This window comes from Stenella coeruleoalba (genome assembly GCF_951394435.1).
Source record: "Stenella coeruleoalba genome assembly, chromosome: 2".
In the NCBI taxonomy this organism is placed as follows: domain Eukaryota; kingdom Metazoa; phylum Chordata; class Mammalia; order Artiodactyla; family Delphinidae; genus Stenella; species Stenella coeruleoalba.
The window spans coordinates 85,131,249-85,150,960 of NC_137147.1; the positions used below are offsets into that span (position 1 = coordinate 85,131,249).

Consider the following 19,712-nt stretch of genomic DNA (forward strand, 5'->3'; position numbering starts at 1 on the left):
GATATTGAAGTAAGAAATTTCTTTTTTCCTTTCCCCAGGCCTCTGTGGGTAGAGTTCCCTGATGAAGTAGAGACTTTCGGTGTGGAAGATGAATACATGCTGGGTGAGCATTTCTTGATTAATTATAGTTATGATAAATACTTTAATTATGTTTTTCTTATTGTATTTTCTAGTGTAAGAACGCTAAAAAATCCCTAATCTCAAGAAAGCCAAAAACAAAAATAAAAGAAATTCCATCACCAAGATCTTTAGTGTATTAGTGGGATCACAGCTCTATTCTCTTGTCATGCAGCGCTTCGCATAACATGTTAACTTCACATAAACCCATTTTATTTGTGGATGTAAGTTGGGATTCTTGTCTGGGTCCACTCCTAAGCCTTATGATACCACCACAGGGAAGGGAAGTAGAAAAAAGTAAAGACTTGTGCCAGACTTGTCAGGGTCCCTGCCTGTAATCCTACTATACCATAGGAGGATTAATGACAGGTAATAATACAGTTACCTCTGAGCACCTGTCCTCTTTCTAACTAACAGTGCATCTCCCTGATGAATCATTGGTTCAACTCACCAAGATCTCTACCTTCAAGAAGTTAAGTTGAGTGGTCTTTGAAACCACAAAGAGAAGGGATGTTTTCAGACCTCTTATCATGATATTCAACTTTATTTCTTCTCCATTTTTCAGGAAGCGCTTTATTGGTTCACCCAGTCACAGAACCAAAAGCTACTGTGGTTGATGTGTTTCTGCCAGGATCAAGTGAGGTAAAAGTAAATGACAAACATCCGCATACCTTACATGCCTCACGTCTCTTCCCTTCAAACTTGGTGGCTTAAAATGACAAAAGTTTGTGCTCTCACAGTTCTGGAGGCTTGAAGTCTGAAATCATGGTGTCACCAGGGCTGGTTCCTTCTGGAGGCTCTGAGGGAGAATCTGTTCCATACCGCTCTCCTAGCTTCTGGTGGCTGCCTGCACTCCTTGGCATTCCTTGGCTTGTAGCTGCATCACTTCAGTCCATGCCTCCATCTTCACAGTGTGTGTCTGTGTCTCCCCTACCACTGTCTCTTATAAGACACTTGTGATGTTATTTAGTGACCATCTGAATAATTCCAGATTATCTCCTTATCTCAAGATCCTTAATTTAGTCAAATCTCTTACCATAGAAAGTAATATTCACTCTGTCCAGGGATTAGGAAGCAAATATATCTTTTTGAAGAGCCACCATTCAGCCCACTACACTTGTCATTACTGATATGACAATAACCAGGCTTTTCTACAGAGTGCTCATGAATGATGTTCTTTCTGCTTAGTTTCTCTAGTAATTTGTAGTTCTGAAGGTGGGGCTCTTTACAAAGGTTCCCCTGCCAAGCAGAAACCTGAGAAAAAAGTTAAATATAACAACAGCTAAATAAATTGTCCTGCCAAGCATTTCTGCTGAGAGTTTCTCAAGTCGATTCTGACAAAGCGTAAGTTCCCATTGAGAACTAGCTCCCTTTCTGACTTAGCCACAAATTTCTATAATGACCTATTAACATTTCAATCACATTGTTGTGACTATGTAACCTATTCCTTCAACACTATCTCCCAGACTGTTCTGTGATTGTTTCTCTTGCTACATCTTCCCAAAGCCTGGGTAGGAAAGCCAAGCCGTTTCTTGCCAGAACTTTACCTTGCTGGTTAGCTAGTATTGCATCACACTGTGCAGGGAGCTATCTAAAGGCCTTGCTGTCACCTTCCCCGTGTTTCTGTGTGGCCCATTCCCTCTCCTGCAAATCTGTTTATCGGGGAGGGCTTCTCTGACACCCTGTTTAAGATTATAAACCGGGGCTTCCCTGGTGGCACGGTGGTTAAGAATCCACCTGCCAATGCAGGGGACACGGGTTCGAGCCCTGGTCCGGGAAGATCCCACATGCCGCAGAGCAACTAAGCCCATGTGCCACAACTACTGAGCCTGCACTCTAGAGCCCGCGAGCCACAACTACTGAGCCCGCATGCCACAACTACTGAAGGCCACGCTCCTAGAGCCCGTGCTCTGCAACAAGAGAAGCCATGCAATGAGAAGCCTGCGCACTGCTACAAAGAGTAGCCCCCGCTCTCTGCAACTAGAGAAAGCCCGCATGCAGCAGCAAAAACCCAATGCAGCGAAAAATAAATAAATAAAATAAAATTTTAAAAAAGATTATAAACTACTCCCACTAACCCGGTTCTGTCCAGCCCTCTTTCGTCCTTTATATTTCTCCACAGAACATGCCATTTTAAACATTCTATGTATTTACTTTTATGTTTTGTTTATTATTTATCTCTCCCATTAGAATGTTAGCATTTTGAGGACAGTGATTTTTATCTGTTATGGTCTCTGCTGTATCCCCAGCATCTAGGTGGGCACGTGGCCCATAGGAGGCCTTCTGTAAGTACTTGCTGGGTGAGGAGCTTGGTGACTAAGCTCTGGGTCTGACTACATTATGTTTTGTGCCAGTTGTATGCTTCCTAGGCTGGAGATCTTTGAATATGGCACCAGAGCACACACTCTATACCTCTCGTTTCAGTTAGTTAGACTGGAAATGGTCGACAGGAAATCCCCAAATATTGTTTGAATCCTTTTTTTTTTTTTTACCTTTCACTCCCACCAGCTTTTTATCTAAAGCTAGTAGAATTCACCAAAGAAAGACATTACAAGAAAAGAAAGCTAAGACAATATCCCTTGTAAACACAGATGCAGAAATCCTTGACAAAACATTAGCAAATTGAATCCAGCCAAAGATAATACTTCATGACAAGGTGGGGCTGATCCAGTTGAATTAAGAGTTCACTGTAGCTAGCAACTGTCAGGTCACAGCCCTCTCACATTCACAGCAAGACAATGACAGATTCAACAGCCCAGCTTTATAAAGGCTCTGGTAATCCCAGGAGGTGAACTTGCGAAATAGACTCTGTGGCTGCCAGAAATTATATTGAACTAGAAGAGAGAAAAAGGTTTTGTTTTCATGCTGCTTCTGATGGTATCTTAAGGATTTATCCCACCAAATTACTTTGCAGGACTTTTTTGGCACTTTAGCAAGTAAACCCCCTTGACAGGCCTCTCAGGTAAGAGTTTGAACCTCATCCCTGAATTGAACTCTGTTAGGAAACAATGACACTATAGTAGTAATCCAAGTTTCCATTTGTTTTTCTCTAAGATCTGTTTCCTTGTCTGACACTTTTTTTTCTCCTGCCTCATTTGTAATCTGTTTGCTTGCAATGTGCTGTTCTGCTTTGTTGTGGTTTTCTCTCTTCCATTGTCTTTTTCACTACTAGATCATTAAGTTTTTTGTTTTTTTAAAAATTTTTATTTATTTATTTTTGGCTGCATTGGGTCTTTGTTGCTGCACGCAGGCTTTCTCTAGTTGTGGCAAGCGGGGGCTACTCTTCGTTGCGGTGCACAGGCTTCTCATTGCAGTAGCTTCTCTTGTGGAGAACGGGCTCTAGGCATGTGGGCTTTAGAAGTTGTGGCACGTGGGCTCAGTAGTTGTGGCTCACAGGCTCTAGAGCGCAGGCTCAGTAGTTGTGGCACATGGGCTTAGTTGCTCCGCAGCATGTGGGATCTTCCTGGACCAGGGTTCAAGCCCGTGTCCCCTGCATTGGCAGGCGGATTCTTAGCCACTGGCGCCACCAGGGAGGTCCTGATCATTAAGTTTTTATAAGCCAACTGGACTGTAAAATCCATGAGGGCAGGTTCTGTGTCTTTCTGTTCACTCGTGTGTACCCAGCAATGCTGGGCGCATGGTAGATTGATCTATAAATAACTTTTGGATGGATGAATGGAAAAACGAATGGCCTTTCAGTCAGCTTAATCCGTCACAGTACTAGGTTTTTCCTTTGCGATCTTTTTAAAAGCATATGTTCTTCCTAACTTCTACTCAAGGTGTTTTTTTTTTAATTGTATTTATTTTAGCTTTCTGGTTATTTGAAATCCAGATAAATGGATGTTTCACTAAATAATGAAATTGTGAACAGAGTTGCTTATACACGCTTTTTCATAGGGTCTGTTTCTTTTCAGGTCTGGTATGACTCTAAGACATTTGCTCATTGGGAAGGAGCATGTACTGTAAAGATCCCAGTAGCCTTGGACACGGTAAGTTATTTTCAGACTGTTATTTTTACCTATTGTAAAATATTTTACCTATTGTGCTGTATTTGTCTACTCGGGCTGCCATGACAGGATACCATAGACTGGGTGGCTTCAACAACAGAAATTTCTTTTCTCACAGTTCTAGAGGCTGGAAGTCCCAAATGAAGGTTCCAACCAATTCGGTTCCTGGTGAGGGCTCTCTTCCTGGCATGTAGACAGACACCTTGCTGTGTCCTCACATGGCAGAGGGAGAGAGTGAGCTCTCTTGTCTCTTATAACACTAATCATTTGGATCAGGGCTCCACTCCTATGACCTGATTTAGTCTTAATTACCTCTGTAAAGGCCCTGTCTCCAAATACAGTCACATTGGGGGTTGGGGCTTCAACGTGAATTTTGTGGGGACTCATTTAGTCCATAACATGTGCCTACACAGAAAGAACCAAGGACATCAGTGTTCTGCACGATAGTGGTTGCCTAGAGCTGAAGGCAGGGAGAGGGTTTTGGGAGCAATGGGGAGTGACCACTAATGGGTATAGTGTTTCTTTTGGGGGTGATTTTAAATTGATTATGGTAATGGTTGCATGACTTTGAATATACTAAAAAACATTTAATTGTACACTATAAATGGGTGTATTGTATGACATGAATTATATCAATAAGGCTGTTAAATGTGAGGAAAAAAAAGAATATAAAAAACATACTCTGGGGCTTCCCTAGTGGCGCAGTGGTTGAGAGTCCGCCTGCCGATGCAGGGGACACGGGTTCGTGCCCCAGTCCGGGAAGATCCCACATGCCGCTGAGCGGCTGGGCCCGTGAGCCATGGCCACTGAGCCTGCGTGTCCGGAGCCTGTGCTCCACAACGGGAGAGGCCACAACAGTGAGAGGCCCGCGTACCGCAAAAACAAAAACAACAACAAAAAAACATACTCTGATTTACATTTGTATGTCTAAGAAAAATAATAACACTGACAACAGAGAGTATACATGATGGTCTCCACATACACCATACAGAATATTCTTCTACAACACCAACTCAGAAAACATGAGTTTTTAGTTGGACCTCTAGGCCCAAGGGGAGGCTATGTGTTATGATTTTAGACTCAGAGTGGCCCATCTAGGCTGCATTTCTGAAGGGAAGTTTGCTCCTGCAGCTGAATCACCATGACTACCACAGGCCCTAAGTAGTGTAAAGATTTATAAAGAGATATTGATGTTATTTTTTAAAATCTCAGCAGCAATATGAACTCCATTATATAGAAAATGATTTCAGATGCCAACTTTCAGGTCTAGAAGAGACCCCACCATTCATCTATTTGAATCCCTCATGCTTACAGGTGAAGAAAGTGAGGTTCAGAGAAGTTAAATTCCTTGCCCAGGGTTGCAGCTAAATTGTGGCAGAACTGAGACAAGACCCCGGGTCAACTGAACACCTACTCCAGAGCCCATTCATACTAACTTACTGCCGCATTCTTTGAAGGAAAAAAAAAGAATAAGAAGAGATTGGCTGATGAGGGTGGGGAGGTAAATGTACTTTACTTCTTGCTGCTGACTTCAAGTCAAGCAGAGGGTGGACATCTTGACTACTTCCATCCTGATTCCCAACTTCATGTATACAGCAGTCCCCCTTATCTGCGGTTTCACTTTCCACAGTTTCATTTACCTTCAATCAACCATGGCCCAAAAATATTAACTGTGGGACTTCCCTGGTGGCGCAGTGGTTAAGAATCCACCTGCCAATGCAGGGGACCATGGATTCAATCCCTAGTCCGGGAAGATCCCACATGCCACAGAGCAACTAAGCCCGTGTGCCACAACTACTGAGCCTGCGCTCCTAGAGCCCATGCTCCACAGCAAGAGAAGCCACCGCAATGAGAAGCCCACGTGCCGCAACTAGAGAAAACCCGCGTGCAGCAATGAAAACCCAGTGCAGCCAAAAATAAATAAATATAAATAAATAAAATTTTTTAAAAAGAAAAAACCCAAAAACATTAACTGTGGTCCAAAAACATTAAATGGAAAATTCCAGAAATATACAATTCATACGCTTTAAATTGCATGCTGAGCTGAGTAGCATGACAAAATCTCGCGCCATCCTGCTCCCTCCTGCCCAGGACATGAATCATCCCTCTGTCCAGCAGATCCACACTGTGTGTGCTACCCGCCCATTAGTGTAGGGGAAATACCTTTATATAGGGTTCAGTACTCTCCTCGGTTTCAGGCATCCACTGGGGGTCTTGGAACGAATCCCCCGTGGGGAAGGGGGGACTACTGTATTCTTGCTCTTCTTCCTGCTTGTACATTACTCAGAGCAAAGTACAGGCCTTCACGTGATTCAGGGAGCTTCCTTACAGAGGACTGCACTGGGAGGCAGGGAAACTACTGGGCTGTCCTGGCTGGGAATGCCATTCCAGAAGACCCATAGATAGGGGCCATGCCTACAACCCTGTTGTCAGAGTCACTTCAAGTGCCCTTGGTGGCTTCTATAGCAAAAGTTTCACAGTTTTACCCTCAGAATTGAGTCAGTCATCCTGGTGATCAGGGAAGCAGGAGCAAGAAGGGTATAGGCTGAAGTAAGGACAACAGTCATCTTTCCCAAACCAAGAAACTACCATCTTTTTTTTTTTTTTCCGGCTTAGTCAGGTCTTAGTTGCAGCACATGGGATCTGTCGTTGCTGCACGTGGGCTCTTCATTGCTGCCCGTGGGCTTCTCTCTAGTTGTGGCACATGGGCTCAGTAGTTGCGGCTTGCAGGCTTTAGTTGCCCCGCAGCATGTGGGATCTTAGTTCCCCGACCAGAGATCTTAACCACTGGACCACCAGGGAAGTCCCTACCATCTTTTATAAAGACATACATATGTACATCTGGGCCTGCTCATACAGACAGACAAATTCCCTCTTTAGCAGGGTCCTAGAAATAAACTTGTTTGTTATATTGACAGGAAAATTAAAAATACAAAACAGGAAAGGCTACTTATAGGATAGTCAGAACAGATAATAAATTGATGAAGGGTGAGAAGTTTCCCTAATAATTTAAAAACGAACCATTTTTAGTGTTTGAACTCTTTTCCTTTTAATGCCAGGGCCCCCATATTTGCCATCTCTGTGTTCACAAATTTATATTGCCTTTGAGTCTATACTTGTAACAAATGTGAGTCTTGTACAATGAAATATTTTAAAAGTCTACTTTGAAATTGCCTTATATGAATCCTCCTTCTCTGAGAGTGTTGCTCTGTTATAGATACCAGTGTTTCAACGAGGTGGAAGTGTGGTACCAATAAAGACAACTATAGGAAGATCCACGGGCTGCATGACTGATTCCCCATATGGACTCTGGGTGGCCCTAAGCACTAAGGTATTTGAAAAATGTTACTTTTACACATCTTGTTTGTTACTACTCTATCTCTTTATAGTTGTAGCCTTTGAGTATGTGACACTATGTAAAAGTGGTGAACCCCATCTACAGGGTAGGTGCTTCTGAAGTTTATCTAGAAATCGAAGTTTTGAATCATTTCTTGTCTGACTTTCCTGGAATTATCCTTAAGGGTACTCTTAGAACTAGAAATAATAGAAATCTCCTCTAGGGCACTGTGACCCTTGGTGCTCTGCAGCTTGACATTGATTACCACTGGACTGAAAGCTCATTGAGCCATAGGCAGCCTGCCATACGGATTAGCCCTGAATCTCAGTCTCCTGTAAAAGGGTCCTGTGTCTATGCAACATTCCAGGGACACAGTCTCATGCACTGACTTCTATGCTCATCAGATGGCTCAAACAATTACAATCTCCTTGGGTAAAACCTGGAAAGATCCAGAGTTGATCTGTCCTTTTGAGGAGATCTTTTGAGCCAAAGGAGGCCTATAACAGATTCCTCCCCTAGCCATCTGCCAAAATACAGTGCCAAACACAAATCCTTACTCTTAAGCAAAAAAAAAAATATATATATATATATATATATATATATATTTTTTTTTTTTTTTTTTTTTTTTTTTCTGTACGCGGGCCTCTCACTGTGGTGGCCTCTCCCGTTGCGGAGCACAGGCTCCGGACGCGCAGGTTCAGCGGCCATGGCTCATGGGCCCAGCCGCTCCACGGCATGTGGGATCCTCCCGGACTGGGGCACGAACCCGTGTCCCCTGCATCGGCAGGTGGACTCTCAACCACTGCGCCACCAGGGAAGCCCCTTAAGCAAATATTATAAAATAATTAAGCTTTCTTTTTCTTACATCTTTCTTTTCAATCCGTTTCATTTAAGCATGTTTTCTTGGGTCAAACTATGGACCTCAGGCTCATGTGAGGCCATGGAATAATTACAAGAAACTCAAGGTCCATTGCACATGAAACATTGTCAATAACAGTGAACTGCTATATGGAGTGCTGTGACATTATCTGACATGCAAAAGTGGTCCTCCTACTAAAAGACAGTAGGAACTAGATGCCGTTCTCTAAATGGAGGGTCTTCTAAAGATAGCTGATCTCATACGTTGTAATTTTTTCTTTTAATTTCATTTCCATTCTGTGAACTTTTCTTGACCTGTTGTCACCTTCTAGGATGGTATTTTGGGGGAAGCCACCTATGCCGCTGACCATACTTCATAGTTTAAATCTCTTTCAACAAGGCCTAACTCTTTGCCCTCCTCTTGTGTGACTTGTTTATTCATATTATTTCACAAATGTGTAGTAAGTGTATATATTGTATGACTGCTTCGTACAGCTTGAATATTAAGCAGTTGTTCAACATAATTTTTCATAGATTTTAAAATCAATTATTTCCTTTAGGGAGGCGACAGTCTTTTCCTAGAAAGCTATTACATAAGCACATTCTCTATCCGTGATTCACTCTCCAGGGTTCTGCTGTGGGTGAATTCTATCTCGATGATGGTCATTCATTCCAATACCTCCACCAGAAGCAATTCTTGCACAGGAAGTTTTCATTCGCCTCAGGTGTTTTGATCAACAGGTAATGGCAGCTAAAAGAGCTGTGTGCTTTCTTAAATTATGCTATCCTTTTGCTATCCTCAAATGCAGAGCTGCTATTTTAAGAAATTAATGATGAAGGCCACTTGTGGAGTATTCTTCATTTCCCCCCCCCAGATTCATTAAGGTATAATTTTTTTAACTTTTTATTTTATATTGGAGAATAGCTGATTAACAATGCTGTGATAGTTTCAGGTGCACAGCAAAGCAACTCAGCCATACATACACATGTATCCATTCTCCCCCCCAACTCCCGTCCCATCTAGGCTGCCACATAACATTGAGCAGAGTTCCCTGTGCTATACAGTATGTCCTTGTTGCTTATCCATTTTAAATATGGCAGTGTGTACATGTCGATCTCAAACTGCCTAACTATCCCTTCCCCCCTGGTAACCGTAAGTTCGTTCTCTAAGTCTGTGAGTCTTATTCTGTTTTGTAAATAAGTTCATTTGTGTCATTTCTTTTTAGATTCTGCATATAAGGGATATCATATGATATTTCTCTTTCTGTGACTCACTGCACTCAGTATGATAATCTCTAGGTCATTAAGGTATAATTTAGAAATAAAATTTTAATAAAATATACTAGTATAAAAATACAATTGTAATATATTTAAAGTATACAATGTGATGATTTGATATATGTACACATCGTGAAAGTATTCCCATCATCAAGTTAATTAACACATCCATCACCTCACATGTTTAACCCTTTTTTTCCCCTTTTGATGAGAACATTTAAATTCTACTCTCTTGGCAAATTTCAGTTATGCAATACAGTATTATCAACTATATTTACCGTGTTATACATTAGATTCTCAAACCTTATTCATCTTATAGCTGAAAGTTTGTATTCTTTTACCAGCCTCTCTCTACTTCCCCCACCCCCCAGCCCCTAGCAACCCCCATTCTACTCTCTTTTTCTATGAGTTCAACTTTCCTTTTTTTGAAAATGTTTTTACATTCCATATATAAGTGACACCATGCAGTATTTATTGAATTTTTCAGTTCACTTTTGTCAATTTGATTACTATGTGTCTTGGAGTGTTTCTCCTTGGGTTTATCCTGCCTGGGATTCTCTGCACTTCCTGGACTTGGGTGGCTGTTTCCTTTCCCATGTTAGGGAAGTTTTCGACTATAATCTCTTCAAATATTTTCTCAGGTCCTTTCTCTTCTCCTTCTGGGTCCACTATAATGCGAATGTTGGTGCATTTAATGTTGTCCCAGAGGTCTCTTAGGCTATCTTCATTTCTTTTCATTCTTTTTTCTTTATTCTGTTCCATGGCAGTGAATTCCACCATTCTGTCTTCCAGGTCACTTATCTGTTCTTTGGCCTCAGTTATTCTGCTATTGATTCTTTCTAGTGTATTTTTCATTTCAGTTATTGTATTGTTCATCTCTGTTTGTTTGTTCTTTAATTTTTCTAGGTGTTTGTTCTTTAATTCTTCTAGGTCTTTGTTAAACATTTCTTGCATCTTCTCGATCTTTGCCTCCATTCTTTTTCCGAGGTCCTGGATCATCTTCACTATCATTATTCTGAATTCTTTTTCTGGAAGGTTGCCTATCTCCACTTCATGTAGCTGGTTTTCTGGGGTTTTATCTTGTTTCTTCATCTGGTACATAGCCCTCTGCCTTTTCATCTTGTCTATCTTTCTGTGAATGTGGTTTTCGTTCCACAGGCTGCAGAATTGTAGTTCTTCTTGCTTCTGCTCGCCTACTTGTTTTGCTTGTTTGCTTGTTTTGGTTTTCTTGTTTTTAACTTATTTTTATTTATTTATCACTTATTTTGGCTGTGCCGGGTCTTAGTTGTGGCATTCCGACTTCTTAGTTGCAGCGTGCATGTGGGATCTAGTTCCCTGGCCAGGGATCGATCCTGGGCCACCTGCATTGGGAGCATGGAGTCTTACCCACTGGACCACCAGGAAAGTCCGTCCTACTTGTTTTGATGTGGGTATTTTCTCAGTCACCCAATGTATAGGAGTCACTCAGCTAGTTTCCGGATTTCTCTCAAAGGGAATTGCTCCATGTGTAGCTTTATATTCAGTGCGTCTGTGGAAGGAGGGAAATTCAGGAGGCTTTTATGTTGCCATCTTGGTCTGGAACCCCCCAGGAGTATTTTTCAACCACTTCATGAACATCCCTTCCTTATTGTCTCTGTCTTCCTTTCCTTCCCTCTCTGAAAAATAAAAAAGAATTCAGTATAAATTCCCATTAATCCAATTTATTCATCTCTTCAGCCATTCATTAAGTATCTGATTTCTTACAATTTGATTGTAGCGTCCAAGTAACATTTGGGACTTCAGTATCCTTAAGTGATGCCTCTCCAAATGGCTTGTTAGAGGGAGACTACTGGTTAGCTTGTCCTCGGCACATAGGGTCATCTTTTACCATCTCTTCATCCTAGTAAATGTGCCCACTATATGTTTCATGTCTCCACAGAGAAAGATGGCAGGGGAACTCACAAGGCTCGGGATGGTGACCTGGTAACCAGTACAAACCCCTATTCCTCTCCTTCTCCTAATGCCATTTGTTGTATCTATTCCAGTTGTGCTGACAAGAGGGGTCATTATCCCAGCAAGTGTGTGGTGGAGCAGATCTTGGTCCTAGGCCTCAAGAAGCAGCCATCTTCTGTGACCAGCCACTCACCTGGTGAGGAAACAGGCCATTTGTTTTTGTAAACATAGAAGTATCTGCAGTGAAGAGATGATTAGTCTAAAACTGACAAAATGTCCTTAGCCAAGTGGACTCTGCTCTTTCTGGCAGGAGTCAAATATACTAGTATCTAGAGGGCGTGAGGCCATTCTGCTTCTCTTCATCAACTGGTCTTTCTGCTCGTTGTAAGCAGTTAATATTTTCCTAAAGGAAATTATTTGGGACTTGAAATAATATTGTAGCTTCTCTGAATATTTTTTTTAAACTGTAGATATCTGAAGTCCTGGGGAATCCTGCTCATGGAGTTTATGGAGTTTCTTAAAGGACATGGGATAGGATATGTCCTTTTTTACTGAATTATCCTTTCTACTGAATTTGTTGGACAAATCACTTTGTTCCTTAGTTTGTTTTCAATCAGTCTTGCACTCAAAACAGTGGAGTGTTTCATGTTTTAAAATTTCATGGAAGTCCATGGGTACAAGTACTATTAATTTGGATTCTCCTATATGGGGCATAAGGTTTTATAACAGAGTCAGAAACATTTTAAATTCAAAATTTCTCTCCTAGATGTTCATCAAACTTTCCCTTTTACAATTTTGATATCTAGATGGTAAAGCTCAGCCTGTGGCTTTTACATATTGTGCCAAAACATCCACCCTGAACCTGGAGAAGTTCTCACTGAACATTGGTGCTGACTGGAAGGTCCAAATCCAGTGACAGAGCAGTGCACCTGGTGACAAGTGATGGGAGCAGCTGCACCCTTCTGCCTTTCCACGGGCCTTTTTTTGCGATTTGTGCTGCATGCTATTGACTTCTCTGGCTCAAAGTCATCTTTCATAAGTCACCAGTTTACTAACGAACAATAGCTTTCAGATTTTTCAGATGTTACATTTTTAGATGTGCTAATAATACTCTTTGTGTCACACACGCCCTCTTCTCCTACATGCAAGTGGCCCAGAGACATTTATAGCGTTCACAGATCTCGCATTGCTCCGTGGGCCATGACCTGTGGTATGCACTCTGGCCCAGTGGGCAGTTTCTCTTTGAGCACAGCTGGATGGGTTTGTTTTATGTGAGAAGTGGGCCAAGCCCACCCACCTTGTGGAAGCTTGTCTCAGTCCATGTGGCAGAGCCACTTGGGCTCCAGCAGCTGAGCTGCTCAAGGCCTATCTCCAAGTGGACAGCAGCTTCTGGTGCCTCCCCACCCCAGTTATCTTTTACCCACTTAGACCTGGACAAGACAACCTTTTCTGCTTAGAGTGTATTCACTGCAGCAACAGGGAGTTACTCTACCCTAGAGACTGACTCAGGAACACAAAGGGCTCTTTTCCCTGTCATGTTTTTTGGGGTCCAAAGTTCCAAATTAATCTCCTTAAAATTCTCATTTCTTTATATTAATTTTTTTATTAAATATTGTCCACTAACCAAAGCTTATTTGTAATATGAGTAAGCTATAGTTTAAAATAATAAAATAATTACCCATGTCCCCACCCTCAAACTTCAGAAATAGAACACAGGGCCGGGATGAGGGGGAGGCAAGTAAGGCACTTGCCTGGGGCACAAAATTTAAGGGGATGCCCCAAATCACAGTAATCAAAATAAATAATATTTTAATGCAATATTTTTAAAAATCAAAATTAACAGCAGGGCTTCCCTGGTGGCGCAGTGGTTGAGAGTCCGCCTGCCGATGCAGGGGACGTGGGTTCATGCCCCGGTCTGGGAAGATCCCACATGCTGCGGAGCGGCTGGGCCCGTGAGCCATGGCCACTGAGCCTGCGTGTCCGGAGCCTGTGCTGTGCAACAGGAGAGGCCACAACAGTGAGAGGCCCGCATACCGCAAAAAAAAAAAAAAGACAAAATTAACAGCAAAAAAAAATCCATGATGAACAAAATATCAAAATTTTAAATAAGGACAGGATCGATAGTACTGCGTTTTACTTTTGCCTCAGACTCTAGTACAGCGTGGCGTGGGCTAGAAGACTACATCTATGCCAGTTCCCCAGGATGCTCCCCAGGGACACCCTGTGGCCACAGCATCTGCTGGGGCAGTCACATGTCCTCAGCACTGCTCAACATGCACATTTGCTTATCAGGCTTCTTCCACTCAGCAGCTTGCCAACTGTCACCTCTATGCCTCTGTTCCCTGGGTCCCAATATCCACGGTCTGCCCTCCACCTATGCAAATCCTACCATCCATCCAGGCCCAACTCAAATCCCACTTCCCCACAGAGCCTTTCTAACTACCCTAACACCCTCAACTCCCCTTTACTATGAGCAGTGATTTTGCCCTTCTCTGAAATGCTGCCCCACTTATAATATGCATTCTGCTTAGCATTCTCAGGGATGGTGCCTCAGTGTTTCAGGTTTGTCTGTCTTGTTCCCTTACTAGATTGTATGTTCTTCAAGATCATGTTATATTTGTCTTATATCTGCCAGAGCATGATTATACTTGGCTTTTAGTAATGGTTGGCTATAATTGGTTGACTGATGGATTTATTTAAAATTGAGAATTGAATGTATTTGTTTCTAATTTACTCTTCTGACCTAGAACTCTTCCCTCCAGATATAGTAAACATTACACATTTCCTCATGGACACATTTGATTGTATCAGTTGAGATTTGAGCTTTGCACCATATATAAGCGCACATAGACATATACAGATTCTTTGCTCCTATTTCTGTAAGTTTTGCAATTAAGGAGAAAGGAAGAAGCCTCCATTAGCTGAAGTCCGATTTCCCAGCTTCAAGTTTCCCTTGCCAAGCTACAGTAAGACTTAAACTGAAAACTGAATGCTCTTACCTAATATAAATGATGGTTTTTAACAGCACTTAAGGCTGAATAATTAAGACCTATCTTCAGTTCAACATTTATTATGTGTCTATTATTCATCCATTTAAAATATTTTTGGAGGAAGGAATGAAATAAGAACTTTAGAGTGGGTTAGTGAGGAACTGCTCTGTCTTGACCCAGAACTATCCTGAAAGGTTTAACTAGATACATTGAATGGAGAGAAATACATCCTGGGTGTGCGTAAATGTTATCTGCTCTTATTGCTTCTCACACTTTACCCCCCTCCTATATCTGAAGCTCAGGACCAGAGAGCTAAGCGGGGCCGAGTTGGCCTATAGTGTTGAGTTACCTTGTTGTGGCTAATTCTCGATATGTTTTCTCAGGAAACTGGATTTTATGTAAGAACTTAGAATCATTTTAACAAAGATTCAAACAAAGCTCTAAAATGAATATATAATGTGTCTTTCCTTTAAGACTTAAATGCCAAGGAATGAGTTGACAAATCAGTTTAAACGTTAGAAACTGCTCAAAAGAAATATGGGCAAAGGTAATTCATAAAAGAAATTGAAATAGGCAAAATAAGCATGAAATACACTCAGCATTGTTAATATTCAGAGAAATGGGGGTGTCCATGATTGGCCAAGATTAAAATGAAAATGCTAATGCTGGTGTGGAGAATAGGCATTTTCGTGCATCATTGGTGGAATTATGCTAAGTATAATCTTTCTGGATGACAATCTGGCAATAGCATCAAAATTTTAAATTTGCTTTAACCCAGAAATTCCACTTCAGATAAATCAGATAAATTGCTCAGAGCTATAAATTGTAATGTGGTTTATACTATGGAAAACTAGAAATAAACTAAATGTCCTTTATCAGGGGATTGGTTAAATATAGCCCTTTCATACAGTAGAATATTATGCAACCATTAAAATAACAATGTATATATATCAACATAGAAGTATGTGTTTGATAAAATGTTTACTGAGTGATTTCATTTATGTAAGTTTATAATAAACAGACCAAAGCTGGGGACTTCCCTGATGGTCCAGTGACTGAGACTCCACACTCCCAATGCAGGGGCCCTGGGTTTGATCCGTGGTCGGGGAAACTAGATCCCACATGCTGCAACTAAGAGTTCACATGCTGCGACTAAGAGTTCACACACTGCAACGAAGATCCCGCACGCAGCAACAAAGATCCCGCGTGCCGCAACTAAGACTTGGCACAGCCAAATTAATTAATTAATTAATTAATATTTTTTTAAAAAAACAGAATTGAGGCACATCCTATACTGCTCAAAATGTGAAGGCCATGAAAAACAGGTCTGAGGAACTGTTCCAGATTAAAGGGGGACTAAAAAGACATGACAACAAACGTATGATCCTGGGTTCCATCCTGGAACTATAAGGGACATTACTGGGACAGTTGGCAGAACTTGAATAGGATCTTTTGATTACATGGTAATTTTCCTAATTTTGAGAATTGTACTATGATTACATAGAAGAATTTCCTTATTTTTAGGAAATACATATGGAAGTATTAAAGTAGCATAGCTCTGACTTACTCTCAAATGGCTCAGAAAATAATTTATGTATGTATGAGAAAAAGAGAGAGACAGAGAGAGAAAATTGGCAAAATGTATTAAAATGTTATAACTGAAGAATCTGCATGAAGGGTATACAGGAATTCCTTACACTATATTTTCAACTTTCCTGTTAAGTTTTAAACTATTTCAAAACAAAAAGTTTTAAAAACAAAGATGCTGGGCCATATCTTCCTAGTATCTAATAGCTTTAAAATGTTTGCTTTCTATTGTTGTAAAGGCTTATAAGCTGTAGCATGTAAAATAGGATGAAACAAATGGAGTTAAGAATGCACTCCAAGCCACTATGTAGAACAGTATGGAGGTTTCTTAAAAAAACTAAAAATGGAATTACCATATGATCTTGCAATCCCACTCCTGGGCATATATCCAGAGAAGACTGTAATTCAAAAAGATACATGCACCCCTATGTTCATAGCAGCACTATTCACAACAGCCAAGACATGGAAGTAACCTAAGTGTCAATCCACAGGTGAACGGGTAAAAGATGTGGTATACACATACAATGGAATATTACTCAGCCATAAAAAGAATGAAACAATGGGACTTCCCTGGTGGTCCAGTGGGTAAGACTCACTTGCTCCCAACGCAAGGGGCCTGGGTTCAATCCCTGGTCGGTGAACTAGATCCCACATTCATGCTGCAACTAAAGAGTGCACATGCTGTAACAAAGATCCTGCATGCCGCAAGTAAGACCCGACACAGCCAAAATAAATATTTAAAAATATATAAATAAAAAATTTTTTTAAAGAATGAAATAATGCCACTTGCAACAAATGGATGGACCTAGAGATTATCTTACTAAGTGAAGTAAGTCAATACCGAGAAGGACAAATATCATACGACATCGCTTATATGTGGAATCTAAAAAAAAATGATACAAATGAATTTACAAAACAGAAACAGACTTACAGACATGGAAAACAAACTTATGGTTACCAAAGGGGAAAGTGCGGGAGAGGTAAATTAGAAGTCTGGGATTAACAGATACACATTACTATATATAAAACAGATAAACAACAAGCACCTACTGTATAGCACAGGAAACTATATTCAGTATCTTGTAAAAACCTATAATGGGAAAGAATCTGGAAAAGTATATGTATATCTGAATCACTTTGCTGTACACCTGAAACTAACACAACATTGTAAATCAATTATACTTCAATTAAAATTTTTTCTAATAAAAATGAAAATAATGAACTCCAGTACAAGAAAACACCTTTATTTCTGATGCAGCAGACCTCTTCAGAATCATCAGATCAGCTGTTCTCCACCGGAGAAATGCCGGGCCAAACCAAGCCCCCTACTTCAGGGAACACAAATACCACCCTCGGAGCACTAGGCCAGCAGCCCCTGACCTCACACCACCCACACTATGGCAGTGCTGTACGTGCTTCTATATGTGCTTCCCCACAGAGGTCCTGTCTGACTGCAGGAGCTGACCATGGAGCTTTCAGGAGGGTATTCACACTAAGAAACAGAATGGAATACATGTTTATGGCAGGCATTTATTTAGGGCAGATGCCCTGTATAGTGGTCAGGGAAAGTCCTTCATGCATTTGGAAGGCCAGTTTTGTCACCTTCCTTCTTTTCCCAGGTCTAAATCATCCTGCGGATCCTGGCTATAGTGGACCTGGGGTGGTCAGTTCCTGACAGAAGTGATCCCAGGATGTAGATTCCAGTTTGACCAGGTACCAAAATATTCCCTGCCCTAGAGGCCTAGTTTCTTTCTTTCTTTTTTTTTTTAATATTTATTTATTTACTTGGCTGCACTGGGTCTTAGTTGCAGCATGTGGGATATAGTTCCCTGACCAGGGATCGAACCCGGGTCCCCTGCATTGGGAGCATGGACTCTTAGCCACTGGACCACCAGGGAAGTCCTGGCTATTTTCATTTAAATGTACCTATAGGACTATTTATGTTCTGGGGTACAATTCACTTTCAGAACTAAGTGAATTCTAGGGTCCTGGTCCCACACATCAACATGACCAGGGCCAGTCCCAGATTGGGCCATTCTCCTAAAGGCTCCCTCGAGTGGAAAGCACAGCTCGTCACCGTGAGTTTGCCTTAAAGTTGTGCTGAGCCTTACATCCTGGTTAACTAATACCAGCCTATCAGATTGTTGTAGCCCTAGGGAAGACCGCAGTTCTAGAGTTTGGTCTGCGTGCAGAATTCCTTCACTTTTTCACATCCTTTTCAGTATCAGTGTATCATAGTGATAGGCAGCAGAAACACAGTCAAAACACATAAATATTTGGAGTTTAATGGGTTTTAGCTCATAACTGACCAGCTTACCTAAAAGCCTTCTTAGTCATGGAACTCCTATGACAATATCAAGCATTCCACTCTGCTTTTAAGATTTCCATCTACCAAACTCTCTGAATGCCCAGCATAATTCCGGGGGTGGGGGTGGGGGGGAGTGGCGCTCTAGACTAAAATAACTTCTCAGTCCAGGGGATAGAAAGCCATCAGCAACTCCACTGGAAACAGATTACCATATTAACCGCAGACAATGAGGGCCATATAGCTCACATTCTAGCAGAAAGAAAGGAGACATTGGCATCTGATATCAGATCTGCCTGTCTTATGACCAGCTAAAGACTGCAGTGCCACAGCAAGGCCAACCAGAATCAGACAGCTGCTTCTTGACTGTTGTTTTCAGCACGGCTGATGGTGTTAGATTCCACTCCCTTCAGAGCTAGGGGAAGGGAAGCCCTGACTATTTATATGCAAGGATCCAGAGATCTTATGCCTAATGCACATTACTGGAGTCTTAGTCATGCATTTATTCCTTCACTGGATATCAGGAGACCTGGGGTCTTGTTTGGTTCTGTAGTTAACTGGCAGAATGACCTTGACCATGTCATTTAATCTCTCTAGGCTTTGGTTTCCTCTTTTGTTCAAGAAAAGAGATAAGCTCTAAAATTCTGTGTGTTTCCCATGACTTAACTGTAAAAATAGAGCAGATATCTCAAGTTTTCTCAGCTGTAAAATGGGATTAATCAAACGTGCAGGGTTGTGTACAGATTAAAAGTATTCCATGTGTATGGAAAGGAAAAAAATAGTAACTTTACTTTGGAGAAACCTGGTAGATGCCACCTTAGCCAAGTACTCAAGGTTGATATCACCAGTAATAAAATACATCAATGTCATGTACCCCCAGATCTGATTTGATGAGAAGGGTGCATAACCTCTGTGATATTCATCCCCCAAACCATAATCTCAGTCTAATCATGTGAAAAACATCAGACAAACTCAAGTTAGGGACATTCTACAACATATCTGACAAGTACTCTTCTAAAGTGCCAAGTTCAAGAGAGACAAAGACTGTGGAACTGTCAGGGATTGGAGGACACTAAGGAGATATGACAATTAAATGCAGTGCAGATCAAATTCTGTAACAGAAGGGGAAAAAAAGCACTAGCGGAAACACTGAAGAAATCAAAATATGTCTTGTAGTTCAGTTAGTGGTATCTTACCAACATTCATTTCTGACTTTTGATCATTGTACCATGGTTATGTAAGGTGTAAACATTAAGGGAGGCTGTTGAAGGGTATTCGGGAAATCTGTGCTATCTTTGCAA

The 19,712-nt window shown here is 41.3% G+C and overlaps 1 protein-coding gene across 7 annotated transcripts in view; it reads left to right on the top strand.

Annotated features, from left to right (window-relative positions):
• GANC (glucosidase alpha, neutral C) overlaps window positions 1-19,712 on the top strand; it is a 77,327-nt gene that overhangs the window by 56,183 nt on the left and 1,432 nt on the right. For 4 of the 7 annotated variants that reach the window (XM_079906813.1, XM_079906817.1, XM_079906814.1 and 1 more), the window contains 7 exons: window positions 39-103; window positions 683-759; window positions 4,032-4,106; window positions 7,342-7,455; window positions 8,948-9,060; window positions 11,622-11,725; window positions 12,336-13,357. In XM_079906813.1, the coding sequence (XP_079762939.1) occupies window positions 39-103; window positions 683-759; window positions 4,032-4,106; window positions 7,342-7,455; window positions 8,948-9,060; window positions 11,622-11,725; window positions 12,336-12,445 (658 nt within the window). In that variant the 3' untranslated portion in view covers window positions 12,446-13,357. Of the gene's footprint in view, window positions 1-38; window positions 104-682; window positions 760-4,031; window positions 4,107-7,341; window positions 7,456-8,947; window positions 9,061-11,621; window positions 11,726-12,335; window positions 13,358-17,725; window positions 18,099-19,712 lie in introns of those variants that run through there. The other 3 variants (XM_079906815.1, XR_013825230.1, XM_079906816.1) reach the window with 3 other exon arrangements.